The 19,466-nt window shown below is 29.8% G+C and overlaps 1 protein-coding gene across 4 annotated transcripts; it reads right to left on the bottom strand.

Annotated features, from left to right (window-relative positions):
- Positions 1 to 4,800: 4,800 nt before the first annotated feature.
- Positions 4,801 to 13,371, bottom strand: LOC139426462 (iripin-2). 4 transcript variants are annotated; one of them, XM_071185465.2, is made up of 4 exons: positions 13,232 to 13,371; positions 10,300 to 10,566; positions 7,768 to 8,216; positions 4,801 to 5,438 (listed from the first exon to the last, which is right to left on the bottom strand). In XM_071185465.2, the coding sequence occupies exons 2-4, from the start codon at positions 10,552 to 10,554 to the stop codon at positions 4,892 to 4,894; spliced, it is 1,251 nt and encodes a 416-aa protein (XP_071041566.2). In that variant the 5' UTR covers positions 10,555 to 10,566; positions 13,232 to 13,371; the 3' UTR covers positions 4,801 to 4,891. The 4 variants fall into 4 exon arrangements, with proteins under 4 accessions (XP_071041566.2, XP_087015525.1, XP_087015524.1 ...); XM_087159399.1 differs by lacking the exon at positions 13,232 to 13,371 and adding an exon at positions 11,741 to 11,926; XM_087159398.1 differs by lacking the exon at positions 13,232 to 13,371 and adding an exon at positions 11,637 to 11,777.
- Positions 13,372 to 19,466: the final 6,095 nt, after the last annotated feature.

Raw genomic sequence — 19,466 nt, 5'->3', positions numbered from 1 at the left:
GCATGCATGAACGGCTGAAATGATGCTATAAAATTATTATGAATAACGAATAACTAAATCAATAATAAGAATATCATTTGAATATGCAACACGTGTTTGACATTGAATTCTTAAACTATTACAAGCATTGCATAATATAACAAAAATTCCCTTTCTAAAAATAAAAGTTTTAATTCTTAACTTAAACTAGCGAATCATGTTAATGGAAATTATGTAAACAGAAATTTATTTTTAAAAGCATACAAATATAAACTTATAATAAAATAACAAAAAAAAAACTCAATGCAGTTCGTATGAAATCTTTAAAGAATTGCAGTATAACGATTTGAGGAAAAAACTATTAACAATTTATATAATCTAACATATATAAGCATAGATAAATTTACAACATATATATAAATATATGAATTTCGTTTTTTATCGTGCCACATATCTATGTAAGCCCACCAGACAAAAAATTAGTCACCCATTGAGAAATCATGAAAAACATCATTTAATGACGTGTAACACCACCACTGGACATGATAACAACATGGATTTGGTTAGGAAGTAAGTCAACCTGGCTTTGCAGTTACGTCGAATCCAGCTTAAGCCAGTCACTGAGGATTTGATCGCGCAAATCCACCAAATTGCGAGGATGCTGATTTCAGCGTTTAACCCGTTGTTCCAACATGCCCCACAAGTTTTCAATGGGGTTCAAGTCAGGTGATTTTGCAGGCCAGTAAAGATGTAATTGAGTGTTCTTAAAACGAGTCGCATATTTTTCCAGCCGGATGAACTTTGCTGTTGTTATCTTGAAAAATAGGGGGATTAACAGCACACTATTATGAAGATGCAAAAACGTGATTCGTCAGACCATATTACATTCCACCAATCAGCAACTTCTAGCCCACTGAAGTCGCGCAGCTTTATGCGCATGTGTGAGCAATGGCCTCTTACGAGGTGTTCGACTCCAAATTTTCATTGCCTCGTCGCTCACTTATAGGTTGGGATGGACCCTCATTCACTAACTGAAGCAATTCCTGTCAGGTTTGGAAGCGAATTTGATTGAAAGTTATGAAACACGTCTCCGGTTCTTTTCACGTTGAAAGTTTTACTCTGTAAGTCTTTCGTGACCACGTGTATTACACCTCTGCTTGCAGACACGCTGAACAGTCCGCATCGAAACACCAACAAATCCAGCAACTTCATTCACCGTATGACCATGGGTACCGTCAAACACAATTACCCCTTTTTTGCCACTCTGTCACACCCTTACCCATATTTAAATAAAAATAAAAAATAAAATATCTCACTAATGGAAACTTGCCTTTGATCACGCTGAGGAAGTGCACACGTCACAAGTTGAGCACGCCACTTGACCAATGCGTCATCCAACGAAACCTAACTGTTCATCGGTGCTTGCGCACTAGGGTCAAAGAATATATAAGTGATACTTATATATTCTTTACTTGGGTAGAAGCATGGAAACTAGGTTTCTCTTTACGTTCGTTGAGCGCGCCAGGTAGGAGAAAAACATAGTGGGTAATATTAGCGTTAAAGAAAACAGCGAGATTTCCGTTTTATTCGCCAAGAAAAACTTATTGAAATTTAGAACAAAACACCGGCAAGAATAAGATTTGTTTTAGAACATTTAGAAATAAGCTGATTTCCTATTGTAATTTTTAAAAAAAAATGGTCTTTATAACTAATATTTTTTAACTAAGCGAAACAAATTTTAAATGAAACAAAATATGGTGCTTAAAAAGTTAATAAATATATTTTTTTTATTAAATATAAATAAAAAAAATACTTTGATACTCATAGATACTTTGCTTTAGATACTTATTTTTCCATGTTTTTTTATTTATTTATTTTATTTTATTTTTGTAGATGTATGTACATTAATTTAGCGCTCGTTTGTGTTTCGTGAGGGAGAGAAAAGACAACATAAGCATGAAATCGAACGTTTTCATTGATCATCAAAAATGCCATACGTATTCTTTATAACATTTACAGTTGTTGTTTTTTTATACTAATTTTTTTTGAAAAGTTTTATTTTAATTATAAAAGTGTTTTTTTATTCTGAAATATATTTGTTTCTATAAAACAAAAGACCTTTAGTTAAAAAGACAATCCTTACAAACAGTATATATGTGGAGTTTCAATACCATCCACATATATACTGCTTGTGTGTTTATCGGCAGCCAGATTCCACCCTCTTAGACTCAACACGAACTCTTTTATCTATACAAGTGATGATCAATTTTTCTCATTTATCATTTTAACAGTTGTTTCTAGCACATTAAAAGAAAATGATATTTATGAATATTTCATAATTTAACTTTTGAAAAAAAGTGCCTTTTTTCATTTCTGTTTAGTAGGAAATGCAGTTTCATTCTTCGGTTATCGATCTAACGTACCCTGTATTTCGTTATTAAATTATTTCGCCACATTTTATAAAACATGCACTGAGAGTATGTTTTGAAATTTTAGTTAATAGTTATTGATAACAGAGAATCTTATACATGGATCGATTTGAATACCACCAAAAAGAAATATGCGATGTTCTGTTATCACCAACCTAAATATATAAATTTAGAATTCTTGTTGAATATGTAGTAAAAAAATACGCACATTCTAGATATAAAATAAGTATTTCATCTAATTAGAAGCAGAAACTCTTTCAAAATCTGTCGAATCACTAGTGAGGAAAGTGAGAAAAAACACTAATACGAATTTGATAGCCAGATGAAGCTTGAGAGCTCTTCGAATAATCACATATTAAATACTCTTAGTTCCCATTTGTGCAGAAATGATAAGTCAGGTTTTGACAGTTGCTTTGGTTTTATCCAACTTTAATATTACTTATGAGTACAGTGCAAAATAAGTGAATAACCCTGACTAACTTTTGATCAAATCTTCACGCACTTGGACTCATTCTTAATGGTTCGAAGGGGTGACCTCAAATATATTAAATAGTTAGTGCAGACGATCTTTTAAATTACGAAATCGGACACAAAAACGTACTTTCTCTAAATAACCTTAACTTTTTTCGAAGGATTTGGAGTTTTGACCCTAACATATAAGGAGTGGCCACAATCTGGGAAATATGGTTCTGATAGTTTGGTCAGAAGAATGGTTGAAAGTTTGGATCCCTCAACTATAATCTTACACTTTTGCATATTTCACCATATCTCAGGAATTTTTAAGCAATTCTAATAATTTTTGCACATTATTATAAAATTCGTTTGTCCAAATAAGATAGCACAATGGAAAAAAATAATTATTTATAATTATTAACTATTTATATTTTTGTATAATTTTATATAATAATAGTTTAAAAAATTTTGAATTTTAAGGTGTAGAAATTTTAAATCATTTTAAGGAATTTAATTTTAGGTGAAAGAAACAGTTGTAAAACAATTATTTATAATCATCATTACAATTCATCGCTTAATTTTACGAATTAATTTAGCGTCGAGACTAAATAAATTATCTGATACACATAAGTGGTGCTCTTTAAACCATTACAATCACAGATTAATACGTAAAAGCCTGGCAGTTCATTCAAAAGTTCCAAACACTTTGGCACAGAATTTTTATAAAACGTGATTTTCATATTTTTTTCATTATTTTGTTCTAATTTAAGTTAAAATAAGGGGGAAATATTACTTTTACCATTTTGATAATTTATAGTTATGAAATTCAGCATGAAACACCGGTGTCTTTTTCTGTGTTAAAGGTAACATTTTCCAAACACTGCTCTCTTTCAAATAATAATTTTTCCAAAATTGCACTTGTTTGCAGTTATTTAGATCTAAGAGAAACAGTTATTCCTCATTAAAATTTCTTTAATTTACAGAGTAAGTTATTGAGTTACGAAGTAAGTTATAAAGTTTTAAATATGAATAAGAAAAAAATTTCAAACTATTATACTTTTTTGGATTATAAACTTTAGTTCAAATAGAATTCCGATAAGCTAACACATTCTCTTAGTCACTATTGGACTAGTTTTTTTATAATTAAAATAATACCAAATTATTTTTTTGCTTATAATTAGAAAGTCAGAAAAAAATATACACACCGAAGAGCCATCACATTATGACCACCCTGCTAATAACATGTAGGACCACCTTTAGCCCTCATAACTGCTAGCACCCGCCGTGGCATTGATTCCACAAGGTGCTGGTAGGTAGTCTGAGATATCTGGTACCAAGCGCTCAGCAACTCTTCCTGCAATTCCCTCGCATTGCGAGGGGTAGCGTGGCAGCACGAATTTGGTTTTCCAAGTAGGACTACAAATGCTCTATTGGATTAAGGTCAGGTGAATGTTCCTCGACTATTCGACCCTTATGACATGGTGCATTATCCTGTTGGTAAACACCATCCCCTGCAGAAAAAACTGTTGCCATCAATGGGTGAACCTAATCTGTAACTATGTTCAAGTAGCTTACAGACGTCAGGGATTGTTCTATGGGGATTATGGGTCCTAATGTGCCCCATGAAAACATTGTTCCTGGGCGAGAAACCATGAAAATCGGGACGAGCCCAATGTTATCGATGGAGGGTGGTCATAATGTAATGGCTCTTCGGTGTATAAGGGATGTTAAGGATTAAGCGCGACTTCTCTCGTGGCATTTGTGATTTTAAAAAATAGACAATAACATGATAATTTAATGAAACTTTTAGAGGCTAAATACAAAAAGAACATTTAAAATAACGATAACTATAATATCTATAGTCTGGCAATTCAAACTCACTGAAATCAACAGTGAATGCTCATCACGTGATTGCCAGATAGTAACAAAACTACATTCGTAAAAAAATTAATATTTTTTATTTGATTCTGTCACATTGGATAATTACATCTCTTTAGTTAATGAATTCAGCGTTTAGTGCAATGTATACTTTATAGTTCATTGACCCGACCTGCAAACATTATCATTTCATTGCTGTTATCCATAATTGCAAATATGAAAGGGTGGTTTGCATTGAACACCACGGGAGGAATTAGACGCGTGAGTCTCACCGGTATTCTCATAACAATTGCTGTTGCAGCAGCTGCTTCACTTCCTTCTTCATTTACTTCAATGGCTGCTTTATGCATAACCTGGCTGACATATAGATCGGCGTCAGCAATACCTGTGAAATTGGCTTTCAAATCATCAAAAATATCAGCTGCTCCCAGAGCCTTAAAATCATCTGCCATGTCTCGTGAATATTCAACTTCGAATTTTGGAAGCGAAAGAATTACTTTTCGCTTATTAAGTTGCTTCCGTACGGAGGCTATTTTCTCATTCGTTAAATTCTCTTCCACAGCTGATAGTCCATCAAGCTCATTGGGTAGTAAAATCACCATACTTATGTTGTTGCCCTTGTATGGTAGCTCTATCACTTGTGCGTCATCAGTTGAGGCATAATTAAATTTATCTGTTAAATGCATGAAATGAACTTGCCTGAAAGAGAAAGCAGCTTGTTAGAGAACAACGGAAAAAGACCAAATGAAATTTACTAAACGGCGTAAATCAATTTTTGTGCTGGAAACAAATTTTAGAGAGAGTCCAATCATATTATCGTTCAAAGTATTTAAAACCTTATCATTGATCTAAGTTCAACCATATTATACATTGACATCATACCATAATACTTGAACTTCATTACTTGATACTGTGACTCAATTTCAACAGAAATATGGTTCAAATTAGCACCTTAATAAAATTGCAGTTAATTCCCCCTCATAATTTTACCATAAACTTAAAGTCAATAAGATTTACCTGGCTGGTTAGGATTTAACTAAACATCAAATAAGTTAATTATACTAAATTTCAAAATTTAAATGAAACTTATGTTTGGGAAAAGAAAGTTTCATCTAGGATTTTCAGCTGGGCAAGAATTTCAGTTATAAAGAGAAAATTTTATAATATGAATTGAAACATAGTTTTTTTAAGGTTAAGATTAAGATTTCAGTTTAAGATTTCTACTGAAAAGGTGAAAATTAAAGAAAAAAACAATGGGAAGCTAAAGATTTTCTTATTTTTTCTGACAAAAATGGAAAAAAATTGACAACAAATTGTCAAAAACATTCTTAAGTAATAGTTGCACAACCCCCTCCCCCTTTATGCAATCGAGTTAAAATTCGAAATAATCTGGTAAATATAGATCGGAAGAAAGCAGAAAAACAAGCAGAATAAAAATGAATGGTGATATGGGTAATAAACGAGAAATATTTATCAATATACAAAAAAATAAATAAATAAAATGCAGTTAGATGAAAACTAATTAAGTTATTATTAAAATAGTTATTAGCAATCTTTAGAACGTAAAAGATTTATAGAAAAATAGTCTGGAAAGCCAATTATTCTAACATTTCAGAACCTTGATTAATCTTACTTGAAAAAAATCCAAATATTGAGTAGAATAATATTTCTGTACAGCATATTTGTGATAATTGGGAAGTTTATACTATATCTAATACCATAACAGTCTGTGGCATTATTTTGTTAAATCTTCACATATGAATATTGAATAATAACTTTGCTGCTTAAAATGGTAAATGAAACTTAGAAAACACGGGTTATTTTTTACCAACGAGAAATTATGTTAAGGATACTTATTGACTGATACCAATTGCGCAAGGTTTATTTTTTTTTAATTCAAAAAATTGCAACTGCTACTTATAAGATCTAAAGTAAATATTCATAAGTTTTTTTTTCCAATTTCAGATATTATGAATTCTCAATTCTATGAAATATGAAGTACTAGAATGCAGATTTAATCATATTCTTTAAACTATGCATGCTACTATGTTGATTTTACTTATTACGTTCTATTAATTTCAAAATAATTCATTTCCTATTTTATGAAAGGAAAAATATTATTCGATTGAAACTGAATCATGAATATTTTTAGAGCGTTTGATTACATCTTTTCAATTTTTTAAGCAAAAATTTTTTAAATATTTAAATTTCTTAAGGCCACTGATTAGAAAAATTATGCAGTTTGCATCTGATATACATTCATAAGGATTGATAAGAATTGTCTTAAAACCAGTAAGTTTCTAAGGCAAATTAAAGTTTGCAAATAATGAGAGCTTCAAAATTGTTTTTGCTTTAAATCATTGCATACCTAAACAAAGCAATAGAAGCCTCTGACTGTTTTGTAAAAACAGTTTCTGGGTTTCTGAACTGAACCCTGTTTAGAAGAGTATTAAGAAAATTACTGCACTTAACCCTGCGTTAAAGTTACATAGCTGTGTTTCTTAAACTTTTCTTTAAATATTCGTATAATTTTTTCTTCACTGACTGAAAACTTTTCTTATTTTTCTGTTAATATAATTTGCAAGTAATTATGTCTCACGCATAATTTTAATTAAAACTATATCTAAAACCAAAATCAATTAAAGAATTTTTCGCATCAAATTTACATGTTTATTGTTTTCCCTTGCCTCGCTCCGAAAATTTATTTGCCTGACTATTATCTCAAATACGCAACATTTTTTTTTTTAATTTCCAATGAGCTGCACAATCGGTCTTGCCGATGAGCAGACCTAGTGCGTTCTCCAGAGGTGGTATCCACTCTTTCAGGATCACCACAATGGGTGAGATGCCGTTGGTCATGTTAATTTGGACGTCTAGTTTCTGCCACACTAGATGGCAGCACCGAGACTCTATTTGGATGCTAAAGTGCACTAGGAATTTTGCTGGAAATGCCAAAAGCCAATAATACGCAACATAACAGCAGAAGTAAGATATAATAATAATAATAAACAAAAAAGAATGTATTTACTGTGCATTTGCCAGCACACCATTATTGTAAAAATCTTGTTCATTGGTAGCTGAGGTCTGGAATTGAGTTTGCCATGTTCCTTTGAAATAAACAGCATTCAGAAGAAGCATAGTTGCGTTATGATCAAGTTGCTCAAGCAGTTTCTTTATTTTGCCGTGAGTCCTTTCCTCGACCCAGTGATTGACCTTTTCTATTACTATTTTGGAATCATCCTCCACGAAGTCAACTTCTTCTATAGGTGCGTGGAAAAGACTTTCCACTTCTTCCTTGAACGCCTTCTTCAAATGTAATCCATCTTGGATCAATATTTGATTGGCAATTTCCAGTATGTATGCAGAATTGTTAGTATTAGGAGGAGGGAGTTCTTCTTCTAAAAGATGATAAAACAAATTTGAAACTTCCTCAGAATTTAAGCCTGCCGCTTCGTAGCCCAATGCATGCCTAAGGACCTAAAAAAAGGAAAACCGAAATTACTTATTTATTTTTTGTATAATTTGGAAATAAAGTCAAAATGCTACCTTAATTTGTTTTCGCAAAACTCTGTGAATGAATACGTATGACTGAAAGAACACACTACATGCAATTATGAAAGAACTCAATATGCAACATTATACTCAATATTATTCCTAAACTTGTGAAGATGTTGCAGATTATTTCAACTATGCGTAAAACAATGATTTATTCCATTAATCGATTAATAAAGCAATTAGTGCTCGTATGAAAATAAAAATAAATTTTATATAATAGATTTTTATTGCTTTTATAGATTGTTGACTTTTATGAAATTTTGCTGATTAATGCTTAATTTTCTCAAATTCACCACAATTTCACTTAACATGTTATTTTTAAAGGTTCTCACATGTCAAAGATATTTTCAAAAATTTTGAAAATTGGTCTGTCTGCGAAACATTACTTTACTCTATTCCTAAAAAAAATTATTTTTAATACTTCATTGCAAAAAGATATTTTCTCAATAGCTTCTAAATGATCCAGTATTTCATCGAAAATTATAAAGCTGATTATTTTTAAATTCTTTAAAATTTCCCTTCAATGTTTCAATAAGATTTTCACTTGTTAAAGATAGTTCAAAACAATGTTCAAACAATTTTTGTGTTTTTTGTTACTTTAAATGTTTATTAGTTACAAGAAAAATTTTATAACTACCACCAAATTATTACAATGGCTGCTCTATCACTGAAATATTTTTTTCAAGACACTGAATTTAAATTTGAAAATACTCTGTTTACATTGCTTCTACGATTGATTGAAATAATGAATCGTTTAATTGGAGAGAAAAAAATCAATCAAGCAAAATTCGGGAAATTAAGTAGTTGAGCTCAAAAATAAGCTAAAATTTAGAAAATAAGCTATTAAATGTTAAAAATTTAATTTGTTCAAAATTTGAATTAAGATATTTTGTTCACTAAATTTTCAAAAGGTTATGTTACTTATTAGCGTAAAAATATATAATTTAACGAAAGATTAGAAATAAGAAAGTCTATAAAGACCAATTTTATAATAGTTGAATGTTGTCTATGACATGACGTGCAACATGTGCGGGTAATAGATTCGGAAATAAACCAATTGTAAGGGAATTTTCTCATTTATTTCTTTATTGCTCATAGACCGAGAAACTTATCTCTTTACAGCAGTTATTAAATTCCAAGTCAATAGGTGACACCATTTTAAACCTGAAATGATGAGGAGTTTTTTCTGTTTTTTTTTTCGCTATAGCGCTAATTGCTATAATTTTGCAGAAACTTTCATAAGCCAGTTGCAGGTTGACTGAAGAAATGATAAGCGACTGCGAAGAGAAAAATCTGATGCAAATCAATGCTCGTACTCCAAGTTATTAGTTATTCCCAAGTTTTTTTTCTACAATAGAGTGTGCAATAGATAGAAAAATAAAAATTAGATTTTTTTAACACTGCATGAAAGCAACTTAAATGCAGGTGAAAAGGAAATATTCCAATTAAGCAATTTGTAGAAAATATACAATGTGTAGAAAAAATTCCAAGTCAATAGGTAAAACCATTTTAAACCTGCTATGATGAGTTTTTTCTCATTTTTTCCCTATAGAGCTAATTCTATACTTTGCAGAGAATTTCATAAGCCACATGCGGGATGACTGCAGGGATGATAAAGAACTGCGGAGAGTAAAATCTGATGCAAATTTAATGCTCGTCTTCCGAGTTATTAGCGAACATACAAGCCTCCATTTCCATTTTTATGGAAAAGTAATCGCAGTTCATGAAATAGAAATAGAATGTAGTGTTACTATTAAAATAATTCTTATAATCCAAGTAAAAATAATATTTCAAAATTTCGCTTGAAAAAGGTAATGTCTCTGTTAAATAATAACATACTGTAATGATAATATATAAACATAACTATCTCAGTGGTATACATTTTGCTCCGATCGATAATATTTTGCTCCCCAACAAGTCTAGGAATAAATTTTCTCGCCTTCCCCAAAACGATAATAAAAAATCGTAAGAAATTTTTAAATAATCATGACCCTTATTTACTTACTTCGATTGTATTATCTCTAGCACCATGGAAAAGCATTCCAAAAGCCATAGACAAGCTCAGTGGTGAAAAGAAGATGTTTTTAGTATATCCGTTCGCTAACTGTTTGTAAAGTTTGAGTGCTAAATGATTATTAGCTGCCGCTAGTTGTCCAACTTTCAATTTTAAATCGTGCTCATTCTCCTCTGCAAAACTGACTGTCACTTTAAGAATGAAGAACACCAAGAAGAATCCGCAAATCTTCAGCTTAAAAGACATCTTTTTGATTTGCTGTGAAATACAAGTGAAGAATCAATTTTTAAAAAAATTTTAAACTCTTGCCAATTAAGTACAGAAATGGACATACAATAGTTTCGATTTTCAAAACAAGAACCTTCCTCTTTGTCTAAACACCAAACATAATTTTAAAAAAAATAAAGCGATACTTTGCACATGTTTATCTCATTACTTTTCTAATACCATTTGGTGTTAAGACGCTGAGGAAAGTTCTAATCTGGAGCAATGGTTCCCAAAAGGTGTTCCGAGGAACCCTAAGGTTCCTTTAAAGGATCAAAAAGGCTCCGAGGATTAGGACTTTTTTTAAGCCAGTTATGAGCTTTGAAATTCTTAATTTCATTTATAGGTAATCAATAAATCCTTATTAATTTAATATTTTGATAATTTTTATGAAATAAAAATAAAATGCCACAGAAGAAACAAATAGCAATATTTTTTTTGAAAAAAAGAATATATTGAATAAATTATGAAAAAGGCATGCATATTATAGAAATCTGAATTAGTATTCCACATCGAACTATTTAGTACAAAATAAAATAACTAAAGTAAATGGTAAAGAAATATGCTCCCCTAATAACCATTTTCAAACATTTATGACAATTCTTTTTCCATTTTAAAACTTAATTGAAAGCTAAACTTTAAAAAGTCGGGTGACAAAAAATTCGATTTAAAGATTATAAAAAGATAAAAAATTGAAAATAATTAGATTTATGTTAAATATTTTTTAAATAGTTAGTTGCTATTCTTTAATTAATTTTTTCCATATTGCTAATGAAGATTGGGGTTCCGCCAAAAAAATTAAGACTATTTAGGGTTCCATAGCCGAGAAAACTTGTGAACCGCTGGTCTAGAGAACCGAAATTATTGTATGATCACATCTGTACTTGATTTGGGCTTAATTTATGATGTTGTTCAATTTAGTTTAGGTGGCATAAAAAAAGAAAATCCTATCCTTTTGGCTTTTGCTTACATTTAAGAGTATATTTAAAAATACAATACAGTTAAAAGTTTAAGTACATTTAAAAAGTAATTTTTTTCCTCTAATGAAATAAGAACATACATACGAGTTTTAGAAGCATTTCGATAAATAATCTTCGAAAAACATTTTATCAAGTTCCACGGATTGTTATTAGGCATTTGATAAGAATTTTATGAAAATTTTTTATACCTTCAGTTGATACCAGATTTTCTAAGTGATTGAAAAGAAAAGAAAGTGATTGAAGGGAAAGTTTCCTTAAATATTGTAGAATATTTCCTTATAAGATGCAGAAAAATAATATCTGTCAATTATTTCTTGACACATAAGGTTATTTTCAAATATATGACACCCCTTCCTTCCTATAAACTCCGTAGTGCAATAATGCTGAAAATTCGCAAAGTGTATCTCTGATGATTTCATTTAATCACATGATGTCTGAAAGATTATGCAATCTTGGTCAAGAAGTTTGGAGTTACAATTTCAGATCATAACGTTAAAACTGAATGATTACAAAGTTTTCAACACTCTTAAAAAAATTTACTTAGGTCAATGTAAGTTGCCACCAGTGTTTTAATTCGAGATAGTTTTTTAAGTTAAATTTTTACTAAGTTTTAAAAGTACTTTTCAACGTTTATGGATACTTTCAGAAAATTAGACATCCGCTTACTCTCATGAATCAATTAAATTAAATTGTGCAATAAGGTAATTCTTTGCTTTATTTTTCATTAAATCGATAGCTGGGAAACATTTTTTTTGTTGCGTTTATATAAATACTTGATCTTACCTAATTCGGGTGGGGGGATTTCAAATCGGAAATTAGTTCTACTCCTAAAACTACAATTATTTTTAGAGGGCATTTTTAGTTTATTTTCGTCGAAATGTACAAGTTTAAAATTAATATATGCATATGGTGCATGAGGCATAATATATAACATATGGTAACGTAAATGTTGCAACAAACTTCTAAATGAGTTAGAGCAGATAATCAAGATTCATTTCATAGGAACCCTTATCCAAAAATGTTGTCGTACGCGGCTAGGAGCGCTTCCCCATTATGGTTCGGTTAGAAGGATATGAAGAAAGAATTCATAATAGGAAAAACGCCCCTAGTGGCGTATGACATTTCCTAATGGATTTCAATGAAGTTTTAGTTCCTGATAATGTGCCAAACTCTTCTAGAAGTTTATTGCAAAGTTTATGCAACCTACTGTTATATATTAAGTTTTTAAACTTGTAAATTTCGCAAAAATAGGCAAAAAAATGTCCTTTAAAAATAAAAATAAAAACTGTAACTTGGTGAGAAAAACTGATAGTAAATTTGAAATCAGTGATACGAAAATAATCTAGATCTGTTTAAAAACTATTAGGGAGCAGGAAATAAAAAAATTTGTTTCCCTGTGTAATCGACTGGTTAATCGAATCCGACCACTTTTATCAGAATTTAAAAAAAAATGCTAAAAACGCCTAAGGGATTAAATCTTTTTGAGAAGCGTTAATTCACTTAAAGCAAACTTTGACTCGCAAACTCGTCACTTTTGAAATTCTAAAATTTACATTTTATTATTTATTTGCATGCATAAAATTGAAAAATATTTTCCTCGAGGATTGTAAAATTACATTACGCGAGGTAAATTTCAAAACTACTTCGCAGTTTAGTTTGTAAGCGAAAGTTTAACTAACCTTTTTATAGGCTTTCCACAGACAGCCCACTAGCAGAGAAACAGTATGCAAACCAAGTAACTATGAATTTTTTGTATTTATACGACTCCAAAATGTAATAACTAAAAAAAAGAAAAAATTCATTTATTAGTACGAACTAAGACATGCATTATTGCAAAATCTAACAGCCCATTTGGTATAATAGTTCCTTCCAAGGTTACTTCCTTTCCAAGGTTGCAATAAAGATGCAAGAAAGGAACCGGCTGAAATGAGGGTGTAAAATTATTATGATTAACGAGTAACTAAATCAATAATAAGAATATCATTTGAATATGCAACACGTGCTTGACATTGGAGTTCTAAACTATTATATGTATTACATAATGTAACAAAAATTCCCTTTATAAAAACAAAAATTTTAATTCTTAACTTGAATCAGCGAATCGTGTTAATAGAGATTATGCAAACAGAAATTTATTTTTAAAGGCAATAATTAATAGGCTTGTAATAAAATAACAAAGAAAAACTCAATGTAGTTCGTATGAAATTTTTGAAGAATTGGAGTATAATGATTTGGGTAAAAAACCTTTAACAATTTATAATACTGTCTCTAGGACGTTACGTGTGTTTAGGATGTTGCTCTTTGAGCCTATTTTTATGGAATTAAACAATTATAACAATTTAGCGCCTGGTAAAAAATGTGTTCAATATTTAAATTATTCTTCAGGTTGTACCCGGTACGGAGAGCCTAAATCAGAGGGAAACTTCGGATCGACATCCTGCTACTCTGAAAGCAAAAGCGAAAGCAAACGATTTTTTGAATTGCATTCTATTCCCAAAACTTTACCTTCCTATAAAGCGTGTGATGACAAAAGATGCAAAACTTGCCCTAATATTGACAAAAAACATACTGTTCTTTATAACGTTAGCTCCAAATCTTTTTGCAAAATTAAAAATGTTATTTATATGTTAACCTGTGGTTTCTGTAATATGAAATATGTTGGACAAACTAGTAACTCACTTAACATTCGAATTAATCAACACCGTTCTGATATTAACAGTAATAAGACTATCAATAACCTGGAATTGAATCATTTTAGAGTACATAAATTTAACAGTGCCAAAATTAATATTTTAGATATTATAGAGGATTTAGATTTAAGACTACAGAAAGAAAATTTACTACATGCTTTTATACAAAACAATTTTGCCGTATGGGCTAAACGATACCTTCCAACATACACAGATTAACTACAATAACTCATCAACTTATTCACTTTTTCATATTAAAGATAAGCGTACAAATCAAGGTAAACGGGGTTCAAGAAGTAATAGACAAATCTCTAGTGATAAATTAAATATAAAATTTCTTTCTAATATGGAAAAAGACTTTAATAAAAAATATAGCATTAAACCAATTAAAGATTTTGTCTTCTCTCTTAAGAATTATGAAGTATATAAGTTCTACGATCTAATTATTAACTTTTCTTTCATTAATTTACATTTCAAAATTCTTTATTTCGATCTTATAAAAGCCAAAATGAGCAAAATTTTGCCTAATAAAAAGAAAAGTTTAGATAATTTATATTTCGTTATTAACTTTCAAAATCCTATTTTCGATAAGATCAAATTTCACAACATTTTTGAAAATTTTAAAGCTTTATTTCCATTAAAAGATTTTAACATTATTAAAAGTTTTAAATATAACAAATCTCTTGGTAGAACCATATTTAACTATAATGATATAAGCAAAAATTTAGGGAGTATTAATATATCCGATTATGAATGTCACTGTGAGGAGGAGAAATATTTTGATTTTGTTGATAAACATCATAAACATATTATTACTGGTAATTTAAATATTATAGAAAACTTGGAACTTAGGAATTTAATGATAAAAGGCACAAAATTTAGACCCATTTACCATATATCAATCAATAAGATTCTAAAATACTTTCTTAATGATCTCAATAGTTTTTGTTTAAAGATATCAAATAGATTCTCTTTACCTCTAGGTATGCTAACAGAATGGAAATGGGGAGTTTATTATTACTTTAAAAACTTTATTTTCAATAATAAGGATAATTTAAATAAGAATAACAATTCAACAAATTTTTCTAATATTGCTCAATCAATTAAGCAACTTCAAAAAAATTTTGTAATTACTCCCATAGACAAAGCTAACAATAATTATGCTATATTCTGTAAAAAATTCTATGCTGAACTTTTAAATACGGAATTAAAAAATAGTAAAAATTTTGAACTTAGTAATTTCAATAATAATATTGTCATTAAAAAAATTTTAGCTTTTTACAAGAGATTAAAAATTAAAATTAGCAATATACAATTTCCTTACTTAATTATCAGTCCTAAATTTCATAAAATTCCAGTAAAATTTAGAACTATCACATGTGGGTCTAATACTTATTTAACTAAACCTGGCACCATTTTCTCTAACTACTTAAATAAGATTATTAACTATATTACTAAAGAAGGTTTCTCTTGGATTATCACTAATAATCAACCGATTTTAGATTTCATTAAACATAATAAAATTAATTCTATTGCGACTTTTGATTTCCAGGATCTTTTCAATAGCATTCCCCTTTCTAAACTAAAAGATGTTCTTTTGAATTATTACTATGATTTTAAAAATATCCTTTGTTGCGATTTTGATTATTGGGAAATTCTGATCAATTTTTGTCTTTTTAGTAATTATCTTTACAATGGAAAGGATATTTTTCTTCAAATTAATGGAATACCACAAGGATCTAATTATTCATCTCTCTTAGCTAACTTATTTTTGCATTATTATGAAAAAAATTTTACTCTTAGTATTAAATTTGTTTTTAGATATATTGATGACTTAATTATCTTTAATTTCCAAGATTTTACTATTTTATTGAGTGATATATACCCTGAGGAATTAATCTTACTTAGTAATCATGATGATAATATTAATTTCAATTTTTTTGATTTGGGTATTATGAAAGTTGAAAATATCTGCTTTGTTGATTTATACGATAAAAGAAATGATTTTAATTTTAATATTAATAAACTAGTTACTTGGAATTCTAATGTTTCTAGGAGCATCTGTTTAAATACCACTTTTAATGAAATGAACAGAATTAAAAGAATATGTAGTAATATTTATTTATCCAAAAACAAATCGATAAACTATTTCAAAATTTGATAAAAAACAATGAATACCCAACTAAAATAATAAAATTTTATATAAAATCACTGAATTAATCGTATATTTTTGTGGATATATTTAATAAACATTTTTTTTTGGTTGTTAATTTTTGTAATTTTTCCATGTGCAAATCCATTTCGTGCAAATCCATTTCGGGCAAATCCGTGGGTAAAATTGATTGCTAAAAATTTCTTTATTAATTTATACAATTTTTCCATGTGCAAATCCATTTCGGGCAAATCCGTGACTAAAATTATCTACTAAAAATTTATTCTTTGTTAATTTTTCCATGTGCAAATCCATTTCGGGCAAATCCGTGTTAAAATTGTCTATTAAAAATTTTTGTTCTTTGATAATTTAAATAATTTTTCTATGTGCTAATCCATATTGTGCAAATCCGCGGCTAAAATTATTTGCAAAACAGGCAATTTATGTTTCTCTTTTCTATTTTATATTTTTTCTTAAATAGACATCTATCTTTTAAAACTATTTATGATCAATTTTTAAAATTATCCAGTATAATATTACCTTGTGCACATCTATTTCGGGCCCATCCTTGGTAACTAACAAATCAAAGCTCAGAATAACAAATCACTTCAGCAGTGCAGTAAGAACGACACTTTAAAACCCTCTTGTTACACTCAATTTGCGCTTTTGTTTTCATCTTTTGTATTCATATTTTGTAATCTGGCAATCTTTCTGAGAAAACATTTTTAAATCATTCTTGAAAAATTTTCTGTCCTTGTAAGTTGATTTGATTTTGCTACTCGCTTTATAGTCCCTTTTAAATGTTTTTTATTTTATTTTATTTTTTGTTTTTACATGCTATTTTTACTTTTTGTGATCTATTTTATTTGTTGTTATTTTTATTAAAAAAAAATAAATAAAAAATAAAATAATAAAAAATTTTATAGTTCTCCTCACACTATTGTATTAATATATTTTGCTTTGGCTTTATTGATACAATATCAGAAAGCACTCTTTTTTGCGGATATAATCGTATGGGCTGAAGAAAAGATTATAGATTACGGTTTTATATTTCTCTTATATAAAGATTACGGTTTTATTTTTCCGGTTTTTTAAATAAAATTTCATCCATTTTTTTTTTAATATATATATTTATTATATAAACTGTTGTTTGTTATTTTTTACTTATTATTCCCCCCCCCTTTTTTTCATATGTCTATAACTTTTCTTTGTTTTATTCTTCATTTTGAACTATATATATATATATATATATATATATATATATATATATATATAAAGTTCAAAATGAAGTAATGAATATATATATGAATATATATATATGAAATGAATATATATATATATATATATATATATATATATATATATATATATATATATATATATATATATATATATATATATATATATATATATATATATATATATATATAAATTTCGTTTTTTATCGTACCACATATCAATGTAAGTACACCAGACAAAAAATTAGTCACCCATAGAGAAATCATAAAAAACATTATTTGATGACGTGTAACTACGCCACTGGATATGATAATTACCTGGATTTGGTTAACTCTTTCGCAACAAGTTTTTTTTTTACAGCAGAACAATTTCGGTAGCATAAACCATGAGTAGGGCAGCATTATGTACGGTAGTGCCATCTATGTTCAATGAATGAAAATAACTTCAAAAATATTGGCAGGACTGGTGGGAAAGTCTCCCATTAGACAGAGAAGCGTTTCTGTCCCAAAAGACTTTTTTGAAATTTGCTTGGGACGTATGTGTCCCGTTAGGTGCGAATCAGTTAAAAAGTGAGTAAACAAAGCTTTGTATGTGCGTCGAATCCAGTTTAAGCCACTCACTGAGGATATGATTGCGGAATTCCACCATTCCACCAAATTGCGTAGATCCTGATTTCAGCGTTTTTCCTGTGGTTCCAACATGTCCCACAAATTTTCAATAGGGTTCAAGTCAGGTGATTTTGCAGGCCAGTTGAGATGTAATTAAGTGTTCTTAAAACCAGTCACATATTCTTCTAGCCCGATTAACTTTGCTGTTGTCATCTTGAAAAATAGGAACTTGACAGCATACTCTTAACTGAAAGGCAACACTTGATCATCCAGAATGTTCAAATAAACATGTTGGTGGCCACCTCAATGAGGGTCCTAATCCATGATAAGAAAAGTACTTTCAAAATATGACAGACCCACCTCCGGATTAAAGCTGTCCGTGAAAACAATTAGTATGAAATGCTTCATCTAGTCTTTGGTGCACTCGACGAAGTGTGTCATTTGAATAAAGGCAAAAACGTGATTCGTCAGACTTTATTACATTCCGCCTATCAGCAAATGTCCACGTTCGGTGATTTCTAGCCCCTTGAAGTCGCGCAGCTTCATGTTCCTGTTCCTCTTACGAGGTGTTCAACTCCAAATTTTCATTGCCTCGTCGCTAACTTATAGGTTGGGATGGACCTTCATTCAATAACTGAAGCAATTCCTGTCAGATTTGGAAGCGAATTTGATTGAAAGTCATGAAACACGTCTCCGGTTCTTTTCATGCAGGAAGTTTTACCAACCACAATTCTGACGTCGTCTTTCGTGACCACGGGTATTGCACCTCTGCTTGCGGACACGTTGAACAGTCCGCATCGAAACACCAACAAATCCAGCAACTTCATTCACCGTATGACCATGGGCACGGTCAAACACAATCACCCCTTTTTTGCCCCTCTGTCACACCCTTACCCATACTTAAACAAAAATAAAACAGAAATATATCACTGATGGCTACTTGCCTTTGATCACGCTGAGGAAGTGCGCATGAAGTTGAGCACGTCACTTGACCACTGCGTCATCCAACGAAACCTAACTGTTTATCGGTGCTTGCGCACTAGGGTCAAAGAATATGTGAGTGATACTTATACATTCTTTACTAGGGTGACTAATATTTTGTCCCGTGAACTATAAAATGCTATAATTCAGTAGACTAATAATTTTATCGAATATCTAGCACTTTTCAGCAAAGTATAAAATATTACTACCTATTTATTCCTTATATTGTTATAGCATAAAATGT

Source organism: Parasteatoda tepidariorum, chromosome 3, assembly GCF_982258835.1.
Source record: "Parasteatoda tepidariorum strain Cologne lab strain chromosome 3, Ptep-v5.0, whole genome shotgun sequence".
Classification (NCBI taxonomy): Eukaryota; Metazoa; Arthropoda; class Arachnida; order Araneae; family Theridiidae; genus Parasteatoda; species Parasteatoda tepidariorum.
The sequence above is the reverse complement of the archived record's forward strand: the minus strand, read 5'-3'. Positions and strand labels throughout refer to the sequence as shown.

Excerpts from the sequence above, each read along its gene's own strand:
- LOC139426462 (XM_087159398.1), bottom strand. Across the intron at positions 8,217-10,299 it reads CTAGAGATAATACAATCGAA|GTCCTTAGGCATGCATTGGG; the intron begins GTAAGTAAATAA and ends TCCTTTTTTTAG. Across the intron at positions 5,439-7,767 it reads GGTGTGCTGGCAAATGCACA|GCAAGTTCATTTCATGCATT; the intron begins GTAAATACATTC and ends TTTCTCTTTCAG.